Source organism: Plectropomus leopardus, chromosome 21 (assembly GCF_026936395.1).
Source record: "Plectropomus leopardus strain MGB_pleo_1.0 chromosome 21, ASM2693639v1, whole genome shotgun sequence".
In the NCBI taxonomy this organism is placed as follows: domain Eukaryota; kingdom Metazoa; phylum Chordata; class Actinopteri; order Perciformes; family Serranidae; genus Plectropomus; species Plectropomus leopardus.
In genome coordinates, this window is record NC_142196.1 from 10,290,934 (window position 1) to 10,311,998 (window position 21,065).

General features: G+C 38.9%; 1 protein-coding gene and 1 long non-coding RNA gene across 3 annotated transcripts in view; one reads left to right on the plus strand and one right to left on the minus strand.

The window, feature by feature from the left end:
• Positions 1-2,289: 2,289 nt before the first annotated feature.
• Positions 2,290-11,310, minus strand: slc35b3 (solute carrier family 35 member B3). The gene is made up of 10 exons (XM_042510474.2): positions 11,091-11,310; positions 9,871-10,107; positions 9,441-9,562; positions 9,083-9,237; positions 6,593-6,700; positions 6,284-6,381; positions 5,139-5,231; positions 4,725-4,836; positions 4,430-4,499; positions 2,290-3,341 (listed from the first exon to the last, which is right to left on the minus strand). Exons 2-10 carry the CDS (start codon positions 10,084-10,086, stop codon positions 3,191-3,193), a joined length of 1,125 nt encoding a protein of 374 aa, XP_042366408.1. The 5' UTR covers positions 10,087-10,107; positions 11,091-11,310; the 3' UTR covers positions 2,290-3,190.
• Positions 11,311-11,444: 134 nt separating this feature from the next.
• The window catches only part of LOC121960446 (uncharacterized), a 112,518-nt gene continuing 102,897 nt past the window's right edge, over positions 11,445-21,065 (plus strand). For both annotated transcript variants that reach the window (XR_006106983.2, XR_015775380.1), the window contains exon 1: positions 11,445-11,576. This is a non-coding gene — a long non-coding RNA (uncharacterized LOC121960446). The remainder of the gene's footprint in view (positions 11,577-21,065) is intronic.

Genomic DNA, 21,065 nt, shown 5'->3' on the forward strand with positions numbered 1-21,065 from the left:
TGTTTATTTCTCGTCTGCTAAATATCTCCACGATTGGGCCTTTTTGCAGCCAATTAGACAAAATGAGATTTTCACCACTGGACATGTGGAATATAACATTTAACTGACCTCTGTAACGATTTTCTCTTCTCACCTGTATATACCCACTGAGAGGTCAAAATGCATGGTCAGCAGACACAACATCAGCGCCGCTGCTTCAGGGTACATTTTGGGTCCAAGGTTGAAGGACGGTGTCTCTAATCACTTTGCAACCCTGCAGCTTACAACTCATTAATCTAAGGACAAGACTTCAGTCATATTTTCTCACAGTGGGTTTCACTGTGGAGGATGAGCAAGTACACCAACATCCATAAATCTGTTTAACCAATTACATTTTTTGTTTGTTTGTTTTTGTTTGTTTCTGTGCTCTGAATGGGCAAACTTTGAACCAGAAGTGGGTGTGGCTTAAACTGGAAATGGGTGGGGCCAAACCCACAATTTGTTTTCAATCTTAAAACTTAAAAAGTTTTCCTGTGAATTCTGAATTGGATGATTTAAAACAGTATAAAATGGTGTGCACCAGGCTTTGAGGTATACTCCCTTTGGTTTGGTGGGTGTGTCAGAGGGGTTACCCAGTCAGCAGCAACATGTATATGATAGTGCTGTCAAATGATTAATTTTTAAAACTGCGTTTAATTGCAGGATTTCATTAGTTAATTGCATTTATCACATTTTTTGAATCAAGTCCATATTGACGAGGTAAAGCAATTCTTACCGGATTGTCTTGATTAGGAATCAAATGACAGCAAAAGGCTGCATGGCACTAGCATAAAGTGGGCATGCCTGTAAAGGGGAGATTCATAAGTACCCACAGAATGCATTTTCACTCTGATATCTTGAAGTCAGAGGTCAAGGGACTCCTTTGAAATAACAATGCCATTTTTCCATTGCTAAAATTTAGCCTAACTTTGGAGCGGTATTTAGTCCCCTTCCTGAGATGTTAACATGGCATGATTGGTACCACTGGATTTTCCGGGTCTTCTTATTTCATCTAGCTTCAGCACTTTGCCCACTACAACCTCCTAAAGACAGGAATGTTGGAAGACGATTAACGCAAGTCATGGACACAATTAAAAGTAAGGACTTTAATTGCATTGTGATTAGCTGGTTAATGCTGACAGCCCTAGTTTATAAATAAATGTCAAGTAGATCTCTACTTATTGTACTTACATTTTTGTTCTAATTTCAGTTGCTTTGTCAATGTGAACAAATGTTTCTCATGGCAATAATAGCCCCTCTGACTTAAACTGAATTCAACCACACCATATTAAAAAGCAGTGCTCCTGCATAACACAATACGGTGTTCAAACATGTTTTAAACTAACACTTTGGTTTGACTGAAGGGAGCCCTGATGTTGAAATGGTTTGATCATAGTTGCTATATTTATTCATTAGAAAACTTACAGAAAAATCTCAGGATTTAGCTTCAGATCATTTATGATCGTAAGAGTAAGAGATGCAAATGCGGTTTTTCCTTTAGTAAACGGATACTGGAAAATTTTACTCATATGATACTCATAAAAAGTACATTATTTGTATCCGTGACTAGTTTTATTTTCTCTGTGAAGATTATCAGACCAAAATGGAAACTTATTTCTGTATATGTATATTCACAATAGGATAGACAGTGAATAGGACTAAACAAGCACAAAGCTCAAATATTCGTAATAAAAGCAGGGATTTGGCAAAGGTGGTGTCAGCATGTAAGCAGACACAAAAATATTAAATTAAAAAGTTACTGTGCAATCACCTACTGTTACACAATAATGTAAATGTGTTGTTGGCAGAAAAGTGTTGTAGAGGAACCAGAAAAAAAATGTCCTAAAATATCTCAATATAAAAATGGTCCAGCAGAGAAAACTGTAGTTCACTGCTGAAGAACCAGGTGTGGGCTTCATCCAATCATCATTTAGAGTGAATGGAGACTGGCATTCATGTGAACAACACACACACACACGCACGCACTCACACACACACACACACGCGGGATGGATCCAAATGAATAGGACAGCCTCGGCACAGTGAAGACTGCTGTTTATTTTCTGTCTAGCAGTGCTATCTTTTTTTTCAGGACTCCTAATCAAACACGCCTAAGGCCACTGGATGGATAAACACACACACGCACACACACACACACACACACACGGAGTTTGGCAACATTTCAACTCTTCTCTCAAGCGGTGCAAGGGGAGAGAATAAGGGTTGGCTTATGACACACACACACATACACACAAAGAGAAAACACTGAACTTCACGAGAAACATCTCGGTTTATTTTAATGTAAAAAGAGTGCTACCCTTTCACCCAAACACATGGTTAGCAAATTATGGCAGTTGACATTTTCGATGTATTAATGTTCACAGGAGCAAATCTCTCCATATTCCCCAAAAATGTCACCACATGATCACACACTTTTCAAGAATTAGGGCACAGTCAGATATAAATTATACCAATAAACTATGAAAAAGCCACTTTCATCAAGACAATGATTATGTAAAACATTGTTTTTGTTTAGTCTTTCTGGCACATGCGAGGGCAAATATGCCTTTATAACATATGAATTTTTTCTTTTAGTGTGGGGGCAAACATTCATTTCAGATATGATAGGTAAGCTTGTCGGTCTTTACTCTTTCCTTCTTACATTTTTTTTAAAAATGTTTTTTACAACCACTCCGGTTTAAGTCTATACGTCATTTCCAGTGCAAAACTGTGCGATTTGGTTAGCTAAGGCGCTGGCTTCCCTTTAGAAAAGTCCTCAGTGTTGTCCTCCATGTTGGGAATGTTTCCGCGGGGCCCCGAAGCATTGCTTTAAAAAGAGCCCACTAACATTGATCCCCTTGTAAAAAATAGTTCCTTCAGTTTGCTGCAGAGTTTGAGTGATTTCAGGCAGTTCTACACCAGTGTTGTACTGGCACACAGAGATTGGATGCAGCGACTATCACCCATTCTAGTTTACTGGTGTGTCCGCTGCTTTTCAGTCTGATTAGAGGTCACACCCTGCATACCCATGCTTGGCTCAGTGTCCGTGGTGATGAGGGTTGTTGCTCGGGCGCTTGCCTGTAGCACAACCAGAGACAAGTGGGCCAACTCTTCATCTGAACAGACAAACAGTCTGCCAGTGCAGGACTTCAGCTACGCCCGTGGGTGCCTCCTATACGTTTTGTGAGAGAAATCTGACTTTCTTTCCTGTTAGCAGCCAGCTTCTGAGGTCCTTGATGGAGGGAAGCTTCATTTTCTCTCTGTTTTTACTGTAAACATTCAAGAAGATGCCGAAGAGCACCAGAAGGCCGCCCCAGATGTACCTAATGAGGGAGAGAGGGAAAGGTTAGATATTTCTGAAGGGATGGCAGAAATAAGATGGACTGAAGTGCAAACAAGGGTAGATGCTAAATAATGCTAAAGCAGCTATAGACCATCTTGCAATGGGATCAAGTCAAGTCAAGTCAATTTTAGTTATAGAGCCCATTATCACAAAACATGGTTTTTCCTCAGAGGGCTTTACAGTGTACGACATCCCTCTGCCCTTAGACCCTCACATCACCCAAGGAAAAACTCCCGAAAAAGAACCCCTGTAACGGTCACGATCACACAACTACAACACTAATTTTCAACTAAAAAAAAAAAAGAAGTGAGCCCAGGGTATAAAATTGGAGGGAAATGGCCCCTTCCCTGCTTTCTATTCCCAACTTCTGGACCCCTTGATTGGACCACACCCATCTTCTAACATGGCTATCATTGTGATCTCCACCACACACTTGAAAAGTTTTGATTGCATCTTGCATAGTTGTTATACTATCTAGGTGACAAATTCTGACTCACAAGGTGAAAACAATACAGCCAAGCTGTCATGACTGGTACTAATACTACTATTACTACTACAACTAATAATATGTAAATACAATATGAAGTCCAGCAGGATCCAACAAGAGGGTCATAGAAAGCAGGATATTATTGTACATTTACTCATAATAAAATCTTTTGGTTTAAAAAGTGTAAACTGCAGCCATGAAAGGGACTGTGAGTCCAGCAACGGTGGAGGGCACACACCAGCTGGAGGGAAAATGAAGTTGGCGAAAGAAGCAAGAAAGTTTTTTGTATCTTGTGTGTAGCGATGTGTGTGTGTGTGTTTAAAGTTATGACAGAGAAGCAGAGCAAGAGAGGTAGAGCAGAAATGAGACCCTTTTGACAGCACAGAGGAGTTGGAGGGTGAGCAAGAGTGAAGGACAAGGAGAAAGAGCAGTGGAGTAGTCAAGGTCTGAAAATGGACTGAGGACATGAAAACCAGGGGCAGGGGAGCCAAGTCAAGTTTTATTAGTCAAAAGAGAGGTCAGTGTAGACTAACTTTAAATGAGGAGAAAACTGATCAAAGTCAAAAGGTGAGCCTACTTACTGAAAAGTGAAAGGTTTTGCGAAGAACATGAAGGAAAGTACGATAGTCATGGCCTTTCTCCCGGTGGTCACTGCAAAGGAGGAGAAACATATTTCTGTTTTTGCTTGATTACAAATAAGAAAACAAAAGCTCAACGGATGTATAAAATGTTCAAAGAAATATTTCTAGTGTAATGATATTGTATTTTTTTAAAAATATATTCTGAATTATGACACCGGTCTTTGGCTAAACTTTAAAATCAATTACTTGTCCGATTATCAAAGCATGAAGAGATTTAACAAACTGCTGCTCTGACCTGTCACAGCAACCAGGGCACCAAAGAGTTTGATCAAGGCCAGCACGAAGGAGATGCCGAAATACCCCGTGAGGGAGAAAAAGAATGCATAACCGTACGTCTTCACAGGATGCTGGGAGGGAGGAGAAGATAAAAGAATTTGAAACAGAAACATTACTAAAAATATGATTCTCCAGATGCTGCAATAACATCTGGACTTACAATAAGCAAATGAATTGCATCTTGAGTATATGCAGCCTAAAATAAAAAAAAAAAAACAGCAGCCTCTCACATTTCATGCAGGAGCACAAAACACAAGACCATTATTGTACTATACATATGAACTAATTGATCTGCGTATCTTAAAACGATTTAACTTGGGCATCATGTTCGCAACTTTAAGTATTTCTCGCTATTGTCATGAGGTGTACTCACTTCTGAGCAGAAAGCCACTGCCGGCCCCAGTCCGCCCACACAGAGCAGGCCTGTCAGTATGTAGACAAAACCGATGGAGTACGAGTACAGCACCTGTCAACACAACCCCATGTGACCAGTCAGTGACATCCCACACAGAAAAATAACAATCATCACAATCCTTACAGCCAAAACATGTGACAAAGCAGTCTGGTTTAGATGACACAGTCAAGCAGAGTTACATATTCTGCACTAGCCCTCAATATTTTGTGAACCGATACACACTCTACAAAAATAGAAACGCTATTGTTGTTGCTCCCATTTTTGATGAATTAAATTAAAAGATCTAAGAAAGTTTCTATGATGACAAAAGGCTTTGTTCACTCAAATTCTGTTCACAAATTTCTGTCTTTACGAGCACTTTGCCAACATAACCCATCCATAAAACAGCAATATTAATACACAGTTTTGCCTTTGGGTGGTTACAATAAAAGGCAGCTTTAAAATATACCGTTTTATCGCACTACACAATGCAAGGGGTATCGCAAGTTTTTAGAGACCACCTGACCATTGACATGCTGCCTGCAGGAATGTCCACCAGAGCTGTGAACTGAATGTTCATCTCACTACCATAAGTTGTCTCTATTGTTGTTACTGTGAATTTGGCAGTAAATCCAAGCGCTCTAGTGAGCAGATAAATGAGGGTCCCTGAAACTATTTCTGACAATTTTTGCAGAAACTCTCCTGTCTTGCGAACCAACTGTTGCATTAGTCATTCAGCTGAAGATGCTGGATGTGGAGGTCCTGAGCTGGTGTGGTTACATTTGGTCTATGGTTGTCAGGCTGGTTGGATGAACTGCTAAATTCTTGGAAACTACATTGGAGACATCTTGCAATATTTGTGGCATTTAGTAGTGTTACTGAACTGCACATTTTAAATTTAAAATTCTTGACAAAGTGCTCACTAATACAGATATTAACAGATTTGTGAACAAAATAAATAAGGCTTTTGTGCACACATAAAAATTCTAGGATCTTGTATTTTAACTCTTAAAAAACTGGGAGAAAAAACAAATATTAGTATTAGTATTATTAGTATTTATATTTTTGTCCAGTATACTTTATTATGTATGCATATACTTTTTTCAGTAGAATAAACAGGGTACCATTTCAGAGTTGGAGCCATTATGGAGTTTCATGGCTTTCTCCTGCACGTTTCCAATAGCAGCATCTGCACACAGTGCCAGGGATATGAGGAGAACACCTGTATGTCACACACACACACACACACACACACACACACACACACACACACACAAACACACAAAGATAAGAACACAGACATCTGAACTCATGAGCCAATTCTGCATTTTAACTGAACCCATACAGCAATAAGATTAAAGTTTTAAAAATGGCAAAATATGTCTCTCCACTTCATATGCACACATATCTTCCAATAAAGACAAAGAATGCACCTGTGACGTTGAAGTTGGGGGCCACTTTGCTGTCAGCTAGCGTAAACCAGATGAGTCCCAGACTCATGCAGAGAGCAGCAGACACATCAGCCACATTATAGCGTTTACCTGGGACACAAACACATAGCATTGAAGCAGCAACTCTTAAAATATAATCAGAAAATTAAACATCTTAAGTCTTCTAAATCACACATTAAATAACCTCACAAGGGTTTAACTGATTAAACTTGCAAGACCGTTTTCAACATCACAAACACCAAGATGCTAAACTGAGACATTGCATGGGAGAGTACATCCCCCTCAAGCACAGCTTGCAAAAGAATCTTCAAAAGATGACCAACCTCTTTTTAAATAAAAGAAGTTGACATTGGAATCAGGTAAAAAAAAAAAATTACCAAAAGTTTTTGCAGTAGGTATTCTTGACAATTCAAAGTTTCTGACTTTGTGCATGTAACAATGCAGTGAAAAAGCAAAAGTTTGGAAAAAAACAACAGGATGAAGGAGTTTTCCAAAACAGTCTGACGGATAGATGCCTTGAGGTTGACAAGGGGACGCAGGCATCAGGTCGACCGTGGTCGGCTTTGATTCCCAGACTCGCCTTTGAAGGGCCTCACATCAGATTCAACCCCACACCCCTCCCTTCATCCATCCCTCTCTCCCACTTTCTTTCCTCTTTGCATTCTAAGTGAATAAATTCTGTTTTCCACTCGACCCCTTGAGGGACCCTCATCCTCACATCTATCCATCCAGAGAGAGACTCAAGAAGAAGGCGAAGAATACGCAAAACCTGTCTGACGTTGAGGACACAGAACCTTCAGTGGGCCAGAGTGAGGATGAAAGGACAGACAGAACCAGTGCAGCCGACTGGGCTCTGACAACCGAAAACAACAGACAGAGATAAAAAGGAGGTACCCAGCGTTGAAAGGTGGTCATCCCTTCAAAGGAAACATGTGAGATGACTGAAATAAGGTGTAAAATGTACCCTCTCTAAAGTTTACCTCTCCTGACTGATGAATATGGCTAAATAATTTGAAGTACAATAAGTAAAACTTAAACATTAATTTTTGCTTTAAGTAAAGGTGCAGCCTTTAATAAAAAACAAACACTACTACTACTACTACTACTACTAATAATAATAATAAATAGTTAAATAAATACATAACAATGCCAATCATTTTGTTTACCTAAACATTTTTTAACTGTGAGAAAAATTCTGAGGCCACATGCATAAACAATGTTTACATATAAAATCCATGTGTCTGCGTAAATTGGTATATTTAAAGGAGGAATGCGCAGTGAGACTGTGCACACATCAGACAAGACCTACACTCAGTTTCAGCTCAGATAGCTGGAGGTGATGTCATGAGGATGAGATTAAATATAAATTGAGAGATGGATAACGTTTTAAGGTTGTTTGCCAGTTTCACTAATTGTGTTATCTTTTTGCAGGCTATACTGGATTTTGCAAAATGCTAATGAAAGACACATTTATAAAGTTAATTTTAAATTATTCATGAGTGGTAAATTTCATCATTCTTATCTGCTTTCATCTCCCTGTTAATGATAGTTTAATTTCATTGTTGTGAAGCACTTTGTAAAGTCAGTTTCAACATGAGCACTATATGAATAAATCATCACTCACCGTTTTGACGTTCAATAATAATGATGATTGAGATTTTACCATGATAATTGTTTGCAGAAATGCGATGAATTAGTGGTTCGGATGCTACAAATATCCACAGCCGTGTGTAATAACAGCTGCTCTCGCGCCACTGAGGAAACTTGCCGATGCAACGCATACTATGAAATTGCACTTCTTTTAAACCACATTTTTCATTGACAGGTCTAATGAATGGTGGAAAAGCACAAGTATTAATATGCAAACACATGTTTAAGGGTGTTTCTACATCCATTTATGGTGAACAATTGGAGTGGAGATTAAGCTTGTGTATGTATGACTTCCCCCAAAATGATCAAGACTTATAAAACATAGTAAGCGTATGCATAGCTTTATAAATCCGACAAAAGAATGTGTATTCATATGTCTGCCTTTGTATGTACAAGCAGCTTTAGTTGTGAATCTACAGAGTTTGATGACTCTGGCTGCTAATGTTTTTTATCTGCTCAAGGCCTAATATTTATATTTTATCCATGTAAATTTGGGATAAATTCATATTAAAAATTTGAGAACTTAATTTTCAACTTAATGTTGAAAAATTCTAAATAGGTGTGTTTTTCAAATGATCACAATTCAAGATCTACATCTGGTGGTATTCCAGAGAGCAGAAAAACTGGACTTTAAAACTACAAATATGACAGACATCATCAAACCACAGACACGAGGTGTCAAGTGCAGATTAACTAACAGTATGAGGGAATTATTGTATATTGCAAAGAACAAAAAAAAGAAACAAACAAACAACATAAAGAAAAACAATTATGAAACACCAACACAAGTAAATAGCACAAAGTACAGTCTAATCAGCTTACCTTGTATAAACACTCCTCCAATCATGACGGGGATGAGTTTACAGCACTTGAAGATGACCTGTGTAGGGTAGTTCAAGTAGCCCAGAGAGGTATTGGACAGGCCCATAGTTCCCACTGTTAGAAATGCTATGATCATATAGGTCTTCCCTGGTATCCTGGAAGAGAGGGGAGCATAACGTATTTAACACACATTTTATATGTTAAATTAATATGTTGCTTAAAAAATAACAAGTAATCACATATTAATCCAAGAAACATCAGCTAAATTTGGAGTTTACATGCTAAAGGAAGAGCATTTTTAATTGTGAATTGTACCTTACAAAAAAAAGTTGTAATGTTGAAATGTAAAGAAATTTACCTTCTGCGTTTGTCCTGTGTGAGCTGAAGCTCCACTAGTCCAAACATGGAGTAAAAACCAAACTGGACCAGAGTGAGGTACCAACCAAAAGGCTTGAATCCTTCCACAGAAAATATCAACTCCTGGATGGAGGGACAGATAAATAATCACAAAGCAGGTAAGGATTGTCTTCTGAGGCCAATGTTGAAAAATACAAACTCTGATTATGTCATATGGGTTGTCATATTTGCCATCTGTACCACCTCTGTACTTTAAAATTACAAACAGGAACACAGCTACACCTAATAAAACAATAAACAAACTTTGGACAGACTACATTTGTTTTTTGTATTTGTACATGCAAAAAAACACACAGCGGACACTGTAACAACCATGCGTGTGTGGGTGTGTGTATGCATGTCTCGGATTGTGTGTTCCTTTCCGTTGTTACCTGCAAGTATCCATAGACAAGGTAAAAGAGGAAGACTCCAGCCACACAGATTAAAAACTGTGTGGGGGAACTGAAGCTGCTCAGGTTGATTCCAAGGACCCTTAGCTCCTCCACAGACTTTATGTGGGGTGACATCACCTCCGTGGATGATGGGATGGAGATTGAAATGTGCTTCCGTGAGCTGTTGTAGCTCACCAGGCCATATTTGGCACTCATTGTGTCTGTTGATGCTGGGAGCTGAAGGAACAAAAAGAAGTATTTAGGTCATAATCACATAATTTAATAGTGATTAACAGTCAATTGCAGCGTGGACAACTGTGGTAGGAACAGAAGAAAAGCTCAGTGACTGCAGACCTGAACGTTAGGGAGCTCACCTGATATATAAACTAAAAACAGAGCCAAGTTTCAATTTGTTCCACAAGCAATTACGTTTTTAAACATGTAATACAAAAGCACCTTTTCCCATAAACCGTGGCCACTTTGTCTTGGTCCCAAGTTTAATCATATCACCATAGCAACAGTATCACATAAACTGTTGCACAACTTGTTGCATCAAGGGAATCCTTCCTTCCATTAATAACCATATGATTCCATATCATGTATTATTTAAATGGTGAATTCTGGTAATGTTATGCAAATAAATAAACAATAATCCATTCAGTCTTTGTGACACTGGAAATATTATAAACAAACTTTGGAGACGTATTCACTGACATTTTGAGCACCCAGATGCATTAATGGTCAGACTGTTGATTATTACAGCATGTAACATACTCTACTCAAAAAAATTTTTAAGAAATGTAAAGCATGTATAAGTTATTATGTTGTTTAACATTGTACATATGAATTTTATACATCTAATCTGTTCTTTTGTGTATGACCAAGCACAGCCCTTGTTTATTTATTCGTCCAAAAACCCAAAACGGCTGAATTTCAAACAACTAAAAAGCCACCCAAATGTCTATTTGTAGTAGTTGACTTGAAAATTTGATACATGCAGAACGTGTATAGAAAAATGTGCCAATAACTAAGCTACATTAAGTAGCCCGCTAACGAATTAAATAGAAGCTAACATGCGATAAACTATCATAGATTAAACATCTAAAGATGAGTGGCAATCTTTACAATCAATGTCATTTTATCAGCCGATTTCCATAAGCAGCTTATTTCATTGAGTTGGCATTCTCTGCCAAACAGGCAAGCTACAGTAGCAAGCTTACCTTCAACAACACTTCCGGGTGTCTTTACGTTAGCTTATCCTCCTCTTCAGAGGCAGTCCCGGTGAAAATCATTTCCCTGGACGTACCGGCTTCTTCTTTCGCACATTTCCGACACTTTCATATTTTTCCTTCGCGATGACAAACGGCAAAAACACACCGAGAAGCGCGTTAGCCTGTGCTAAAAGCTGCCTGCATTTGCTGCAGTGGCAAAAGCAGCCAACAACTTCCGCTCCGCTCCGACCTCTGAACTGTGACGTTGTTGGTCTACGTAGCCACTCACTGTAGCGCGTGAATCAATCATGGATGTATTGTGGTTTGGCCCGGTAAATAACTTTAGCTACTTTTAAATTCAGTATTAAATGTGTAAAATGATATCAGCCTGCGTCGTGAACGGTGGAATAGGACGGTGGGGAAATGAGTTTATGCTTTTAGTGGAAGTTAAACGGCATGGACTTCATGTTTCACCTGTGCTTGAGCGGTTACAAGGTGAGTTTGCAACCGGTCACCTAAACTCATGCGGATTTAGCTAATATAGCAACGACGTTTCCTCCTGTGATGGGCTTCTTCGAGCAAGTTTCTCTTTCTTGAGAAAAGTTAGTGTATAGTAGCCAGTCAATTAATGCATTATTCATTCAGTATTTTATCAGTTATAGCCACAAAAGGACCAATTTATGGACAGTCAAGTGAATAATGCGAACTCAGACTTTTAATGGTTATTTAACAACTCACATCAAGTAGGCTACATTTTGCTGTTAAATCACAGCTGTACATAGTCATAGCTAAGTGCAGTAAACATTTACAAGGGGTATTAGTGTAAATGTATCAGTGTATTGCGGTATGTGTATTTTGGCCTATGTTTTGTGGTATGTGTGTTGCAATATGTGTATTGTGGTATAGGCCTGTGTTGTGGTGTGGTATATGTCCTGTAGCATGTGTGTCATGGTATATATATTTTATGATGCCTCCCATGCTCATAGTCTATTATTATGTTTGAAACAACATATTTTAATCACACTGTAGGTTAGTATTTAAAAGCCAAACTAGGGACTCTCAGTGCAACACATCAGCTTCACACTCTCTATTGGAACTGTCAAATAAAAATAAATTTAATTTATCTGTACTTTTACTCCACTTTAAATGCAATTGTGAACGCAGAACTTTGACTTTAGTGTATTTTTACATTGTAGTATTGCGACATCATTTTCAGTAAACTATCTGGGTACTCTTGCACCCCCTAAAATGTGTTAGTATAAAGCCATTTAGCTATTTTTTGTTACTTAGTGGAATACTTCACCCACAAATTGACCATTCATATATCCATCAGTCATTGCGTATTATCCTGAATACTTGAAGATAATTTTGTTTTTCTCTCATGCCTCCATGGGAAATGGCAATCATATTCATTTTTTAAATTTATTTTGGGCCACATTTAACAAAAACATCAATTAACAAACTCACACAACTCCTGCAGTGTAATCCAAATCTCATTTAATCAGTGGTGTGCTCAGTACAGATGTATTTTAACCTTAGTATTAGAGTATGGTTTTTTAAGAGAGCATCGATATGGTTCACTTTGAGTTTAATTTAAAATACTAACTTTTTCAGAGAAAATGCATGTGTTTGGGAATTATTTAGCATATGACTGGATGAATGAGACTTGGTTTATACTGTAGGATTATGTGTGAGAGTTTGTAAGCAGATGTTTTGATATAGTTGTACTGTTAAATATGGTTCCCAATTAATTAATAAATCAATATGTTTGGTGTTTCCATGTCGCCATACGAGAACATTCAAGGTAACACAGCATGGGTAGCTGATATAGAAATGGTCATTTTGCACATGGTTTTGTTTAATAATACATTTTTAAAAAGTAAAGAGAAGTTGCATTAAACAGGAGTATAATCTGTTTTATCATAATGTTGTGGTTAGAGATGCTGAGCAGATCTACAGCTCATAATGATTTCCTACTGTCCACATTCTATCAGTCCCTTCAACTTCTCCTCCAGCCTCCTTTCCTCCTTCATCTCCTCTATGTCATTCTTCCAGCCTTTCCAGACTTCCGTCTTTCCCTTCGTCTCTCATCTCTCCTCCCTCTTGCAGTCCTCCTCCTACTTTCTCTTTAAATCCTTATTGCATTATTCCTTACTCTCCCCTCCTCTGTCTCTCGGCCGTCTCATATCCACGTCTCTCCCTCTTTGGCTTTCCCAGCATAAGGCATGAAACTCTCTTTTGCCCCTTCATTCCTCTCCTCCCTCTTCTAGCCTTCCTTTCTCCCTGCTGTCCAATCTCAAATCCCTCCCTCTGCCTGCCTTGTTTCTCTCCTTCTCTCTCCCCCTATCCTCTCTCCCCAGCCAGAGGTTAATACACTCCAGGATGGCATTATTTCCTCCCTGGTCCTCTGACAATATAAAAATTCAGAATGGACAGCTCAATCCCTCTTCCATCTCAGATTTGATTGTAATGGTATTGCCTCCTGTCCCTGGGAGGCCCCTGCCGCCTCGCCAACCCGGCCTTTATGACACTAAATGGCCAGGCTACAATTTTTCCATCTATTCAAAAAATTCTGTTAATAACTCATTTGGAATGAGACGTCTGCACTCCCTGGGCCGTCTGCGGCCAGGTCTCTCACCCCTCTGCTCATAGGGGTCACAACATACAGGAAAAGATGCAGGGCTGAATTGCAAATGTAAAAGGTTAATTAATCTCTCTGAATTTACAATCCCCTTCCCCCCATTCCCCTTGCACTCCAATTGACAGTCCCAAAGAGACAAAAATGTCATATTTACAACCTCGCATAGAGAAAGTGCTCAGCGAGGCGCCGCAGTTGAGCGCAGGCGCAGGCCCGTCCGAACCACTTTCCCCTTCTCCCCCGTCCAACTTTACAAGTGTACCCATTCATCACGCCTGATGGATTTATGTAATAAAACCCATTTCCTTTCCCCATACGATCCTATTAAATAATAAAATAATTATTTATTGATTATTCAAAAAGGTACATATGCGCGGGTAATGGCTTTGTACCACACCACTGGACCTGCAATAAATAAAGCAGGCAGAGAGAAGGCTTGAGAGAGACAGAGAGAAATAAAGCAGAGAGAGAGAGGGGGGAGAAATGAAGGGGAATGAAATGACTTTTGAACCAGTGAAATCTGGATCCAATATGGCCTCTTGCAGCGCGGATCAGGAAGGACATTATTCAATCTTCAGGAGGCTCATATGGGAGCGCGACCTATGAATGGTTTTGATATACTATATGGACCATAGAAATGAAAATAGACAACTGGGTGCGTGTCCTGCACAGAGTTTGTGTCTCAGATTTTAACATTTGGTGAATTTCCACATCATCCCTAAACCACAATATCTGTTTTTATTAGGGCTGCCAAACGATTGATTTTCTTAATAGCAGAATATTTATAGTTAATCACAATCAAAACATTTTTTAAATCACATTTTCAATTCTATTATTTTGCATTTTAGAACAATTTTGAAGTCCACATTGACAAGGCAAAGCAATTCTTACCAAATTGTCTTGATTAGGAGTCAAATGACAGCAAAAAACTGAATGGGACTTGCATGAAGTGGGCATGTCTGTAAAGGGGAGACTCATGGGTACCCATAGAACCCATTTTCATTCCAATATCTTGAGGTCAGAGGTCATTGAACCCCTGTGAAATAGCCATGCTGTTTTTTCATCGCTAAAATTTAGCCTAACTTTGGAGCGTTATTTGGCAGCCTTCCTGAGGAGCTATCGGATAATAATGATTGGTACCACTGGATGCCAGTATCATCACTGTAGCTTGAAAACTCAGCCCAGTGCAGCCTCTTAAAGACACGAATGTCAGCTGGCAATTAATGCGATTTAAAAAAAACAAAACAAAAACGTGTTATGTACAGCCCTTAATCACATTGTGATTAACACGGTAACGCTGACAGCCCTAGTTTTTATAAAAACAAAATGATGGATGATCTTTAAATTTTCTTTCAAACAGGGTCTAAAAATGTCTACTGATAAGATTTTGCATGATCAACCAGGCCTTTAATGCCCAATAAAGCACATATTAAAAAAGATTTAGGCCACCCCCTCTCCATTAAAATCCAACTAATTAATTAAGTGTAGAGATTCAGGAAATACTGGCGTTATTTATTTTAATTATTAACAGGCATCTAAGATGTTTGCTTTGGAGCTTTTAGTTACAGAACAGGACTTCTTGGGGTTTAGTAAACTGTCCAGCTAGGCCCTGGTGATAACACTGCTATGTTTTCTTGTTTTAATATAAACACCCACTCCCTTTATAATGATCCGTCATATTATTTATTCAACATCATAAAAAGCTGCCCATCCCCAGCAGTGGATCATTTCAAAAAGAGACCCTTTTATGTCAGCCAGATATTACACTGAGGGCTTCTTAATAACCCATTTGTGTTTGGTCTTATCCTCGGCTGAAGTGCACTCGCTCTCCGTTGTCTTTTTCCAGGGCTTGTCTCAAGCCTCCTGCATGCTACGGAAAACAGATGCTATCTCAGCTATATTACTTCTCAAAGCACTCATATCCTCTCCCATGTTATTTTCTTTGATCTGCTAGGCTTGCTGCTCTTACATTTTTCTTTCCCCCCTCGTCTCACGCCCTCCACCTCTTCCCCCTCCTTATTTTTCCCTCCATCCTCGATCCTCTCTGCCGGTGACCAGAGAGCAGACACAGAGCTGCCAGACTGGTTCACGGTAGCTGTGGACGTTTGAAATTCACATCATCTGTTCTCTGTCATCAGAGGGCAAGAGGTGCAAGGTGGGTCGGACCTCTTAGATTCACCATTTAATACGCCTTTACCATCAGAGGAGGGCTTCATATCAGGGTTGAGGGTCAATTTACATTCAGTAAACAACCCCATTAAATTCAAAACAGGAACTTAGGCAATTATAACACCAGAAGCCTTATAAGAACATTTTCTAGATCATTTATTATAAGAACATCAATTTCCTGTATTTGCTGATTTGAGTTAATTAAGTCAACTCAAGTTCACCTGGTTTTTAAATCAAATAAGTGATTTGTCAATTGACAGAAAATAAATTGGGATAAAACTGACATTGGGATAGTCATTTAGATATTTTATAGCAAAAATACCAACATGTATAAACTCTGGCAAGTCAAATAGATGTTAGTTATCTTATTTTCTGTGATAGTAAACTGCATATCTTTGAGTTTTTTGGCTTTCTGTTGGACAAAACAATTGTCTGAATATGTCAACTTTTACTTTGAGAGGTTGCTATGTGAGTTGTAGGTAGGGCTGTCATGATTTACAGTTTTTGGGCATAGATTTGTGATATGCCAGTGTCCTTTGGCATATCTGGCACTCAACTTTCTTGGGCGTACTCTTTGTAAATTTTGATGCAAATTTAGAATCGTGACTTTTTCTACTTCTTGCAAGCGAATCTGTGAGCCTCACAGATGGTCAAACTGTTTGAGTGACAAAACTGTAGGCCTATCACAAAGTTTAAATGTCTGTGCTTAAGAAAAAATAATACTGAAGCTTAATGAAAAATGTCAGATTAGTATTTCCTAATTTATGGGCTATTTTTGATTTTTGATCGAAGCATTTGGGTCAGCCCTAATTGTAAACTTTTCTGACATCCAAACAATTAATTTGCTATTCATGAAAACATTTGTTTTATTTTTAGAAAATGAAACTTAGTTGTATAATAATACAGTATTGCGCTATGCCCCATTAAGATGCATCGTAGCAGTACTTTAATTACACCGTGACACTATATAATACAAACATTGACTACTAGTGATGGGAATCAGCGGCTTATCATGATATTTAAGTCAAGATATATAATTCCTGCTATTTTAAATGTTTTAATTTATGCTGAGTATTGCAGTAATGTGTATTGCTACGGCGTATATGGCGATAATGTATATTCGATATATTGTTAACTTTTCTCAAGTGTTTTCATCTAATAAGATTTAATAAGATAAGAATAAGAAGTTTTTAATTTGCAAAATGTATCTAGTGGACTCAAAAAAGCAATAGATTTTTATTATTTTAGTAAGCTGCAAAAAGTTCAATTTGTATTTGCAATATGAATAATTTATATACTAAAAAAAAATTATAATGTTCATGTACTTTCAATATTGCTACACAAAATATTGCAATATTTAGCTATATGGATTTTTTCCTCTACCCCTTAACCACACTTTAGGAACTTTAGTATCTCCTCATTTAAAAGTATTTCTTGAAGTATTCTTAGCTGTGTTTTTTACATTTTTGCCATTATTTGGCAGCTGACAGTGAAGAGAAAGACCGGGAAAATGCATCAGAGGCCAAGCAGTGCACATAGTCGCTGGAGCTCTTTTGGTGAACTTTCACCTTTTAATTCGAGTCACCCCCTATGACCTCTTTCAACTTTATCTCATATGTTATATAAGTTATGAAGCAGCATAGAGCCCAATAAATCACAGCTTTTAAATGTTTATGAACACACTAGTGTCTCTTAAGCCAGGAGTCAAATGAAGAATCACAGAATCATCAGTACAAACACAAGCTTTCAGCTGAATGAACTAAAAGCCAATCTGGCACTGTTCATGTTTTTGCATATAGAGATACTTGCATTTGCACACACATTTCCATAGACTTGCCTAACACGTGTATCCGCACACAGGTCAGAAGTAGTTATAACGGAGAGAGTAGGTGGCACTGAGGGCAGACACAGGAGGCCGGGGAGTCTTCTTATGAGCAGCCAGGAGGGGGAAGCATCTCTCTTTGCAAGTGTGCTCCTAAGAAAAGGATCGAAAAAGTAATTAAACAAACAATTTACCAGGAATCATGTGTCTGCTTATCCAATCTACCATACTCGCTTTTGCACTAATACATATAGACAGAAAATGTGTGTGTGTGTGGGGGGGGGGATAAAAGATTGTTTGTTGTCTCCTCAGAGTGACGGTAAATGACACACATGTTTCATTGCCCATTCATTTAACCTGCACTGTGCTTACGCACAGAAAAGGGATTGAGAAACAAATTACGTAGTCTCATTTAATTAGGAGTTTTGCTGTGAGCAATAATCCTGTTTTTTTTTTTCTCATAACCTTTAACTACTTAATGGATTTGAGAAGCTATTACCTTTCAAGATTTCTGTTTTTAATTATTTGGAGTATTGTCACAGATATGAAATGTCAATCACACACCAGGATTTATGCTACGGTTTGTGTCTGGATATTATTTACTTATGGGTTAGAGCTGGAGGAGTTCTCTCTGTTGACAGGTTTGCGAAAAACAACAAAATTGTGCAATATGCAAAATTCTGCTCTGTGGCCCATTTAGCTTTTCACATGCATTTATCCTTATGCACCCAATTACTAACATTGCCTCATCTTAAATCCATGAGACGCAGTTATTTACATAGATATTAACATTATATTTATGATAATGCCAAGCCATGGTAAATCTCAGAGTAATATTAGAAATGCGCTAATGCGACTCTTGGATCAGATTATAATAATGACTCAGTTTTAATATGTACAAACTCAATTTTTAGTTTTCCTCCTGTGGCGTTTATACTGTAGGTGTGTAAAAATATAACCCAAGAAGTGTGTGTGAGTGTGTGCTCCTCAGCAGAGGACCTACCTCTCACCCTGATCACGTTTAGGCAACACTGCGAAAGTGGCAGACAGAGTTTGTTTAGTTTCCCCTGGAGGACATCACAGTACTCTGCCAACAGTCCAACCCACGTGCTGTGACATCAGGCCCGACTGTGGATATGAATATCGCCTTAAATACATGAGCCATGTGAGGTACGCTTGATTTATTTTGCAAGACACTCCAAAGACCACTTGGGCATGCGCCCTGATCTTAAATCAGTACTCATGGTGTGACAGCAGGCCGCATACCTGGGCTAAATTCTATTTCTTTTGAATGGATCAAAAATATATATATTAGAAGTTGATAGTTTTACTTGAGGATCTGCAAATGTCTGGGAGGATAAATGACGCACACCCCGAGCAGTTCAAATATTCAAAACCTTTATTCAAATAGATGTTTTCACCCAGGTTTGACACGGCTCTTAGGCTGGTGTGTTGCCTCCTCAGACCCCCCATGGCACGGGGCATGTAATCATCCTGAAAGTCTCTCTGGGTGTCTGCACTCTCATAAAGCAGGAAAATGGATCGTGTGGCCCAGGAAGGGAAAATGAAAGAAAAGGAGAATGAAATTACAGACCTGGCTGACTGCACAAATCATGCATATCATGTTTTATGGCTTGCCAGAAGAATTCAACACCTGTGGATCACCGTAGCTATAATTGTACACGAAACGCACCGGGATGGGGGTGGGAAAAGAGGCTGTGGTTTGTGTGTCACTGAATGTGCGAGTGAGAGTACACACACACCTCGTAGGTGTCTGTGTGTATGTTGTTCTTGGCATGGCTCTGCTTCAGAGACAGAGGGAAGATGATAAAAGAAAGTTACGGGAACGCCTGTTGTTCACTTCTTCAGTACATCCTGGGTGAGCCGCCCGCAACCCACAGGGCGCGCTCACAGAGGCTTCATTTACCATTGTAATTGCCCTGTTTATTTACCCTACTTGCTTCTGGTGGTAAAACGGGGGCCAATTCATGAGATCAGGACAATTTGGCCTCGCTTTGGCTTTGCCATTTACTTTAATTAAATGAGGCAATCAGTAAATCATAAATCATGATCCTTGTGACCACTGGCTTTGTTTGAACCTCTTCTTTTAAGCTGACACACCTTGCGCCAAAACGTACAGTTGGTGCGCACCAGCTATTGTAGGTCTTAAGCCTGAGGTTTAACTTTCCACTCAGATGTATGCAGGATTTTTTCTCAAAGTTCATGCAGAAAATATATCTTTTTCTATCCTCTTAATGTCTTTTTCAACTTATTTCATTCTGAGTTTTTGACACTTTGTTTAAAATTATAGATGGATGTATAGGATGTATGAAAGTAAAATGACAAGATAGCAGATCGAAGAGTCTTCCCTCGCCTCCTCCCTCCTTCTTCCCTCCTCTCCGCCGCGGATGCTGATGCTTGAGTCAAATTGATTACACCACTCCATCTGCATCATGACCGGCCTCCTCCTGTGTTTGCCGCCTCTGCCTACAGCACAGAGTTAGTGTACAATTACATATAGTTTAATATATCTGCCTGAGCACCTTTAAATAAGCATCACAAGTCCACAAGGTGATTTGTCTTCCAGCCCCATTACTCCATTGTACATCTTGATAGCCAGGGATCGCTCCTAGCTATGTTTAAGCATTAAATAGTGTATTATTATTTCACATAAATCAAGCTGAGATGTGAGGGGGGTATTCATAAATTTTGCATTTCTCACAGACAGTATTTTAAAGCCTCTCTCTCGCTTTCTCTCCGCCGCTCTGAATTTTGAGACTAAAGCAATTCTGCTCCCTGCACTTGATAGTACATTAAAGATAGGCATATCAGTGAGGTATATTCAAAACAACATGTAATGCAGTTTAGATTAAGTTTGAGTTGCTCTAACACATTCATCACAGCACTGTTTCCATAATAAGTACCCTTGCCTGTACCAGTGATGCATCCACACACATGCACCATTACCATCAGAGGACTATTGTTATTGTCATGAATAATGGGGGAAAATACTAATATAAGTCAATTTATCATAATGTTTTTCCAGTTAACCGTAGCTACCGAATGTCTTATCTGTGCTCAACGATGAAAGGGTGAAATTAAATTTAAAGGTGAATGCTTGCTGTCAGCCCCTTTTCTTGAAGACAAGCGCCCCTGACTGAACCCCCCCTAACTTGGATATTAGTCCTGTGTTTGTGCAAGACGTCTACTGAGGAAATGACTTCACTCAGGAAACTGGATGTCAGCTTCACACACGGGCAGGAGAGCTGCCAGTGTTTTAGTCGGCCCGACAACACGCTCTTTTCTCAACTCGCTCTCCAGTTGAGTGTAAAGGTACCAAAAGTGACAAAAGAGG

Coding starts and splice junctions, on each gene's coding strand:
- slc35b3 (XM_042510474.2), bottom strand. CDS start 10,086: ATGAGTGCCAAATATGGCCTGGTGAGCTACAACAGCTCACGGAAGCAC. Junction 6,701..9,082: donor TGGAGGAGTGTTTATACAAG/GTAAGCTGATTA, acceptor TTTGTGTCCCAG/GTAAACGCTATAATGTGGCT. Junction 6,382..6,592: donor CCCCAACTTCAACGTCACAG/GTGCATTCTTTG, acceptor TGTGACATACAG/GTGTTCTCCTCATATCCCTG.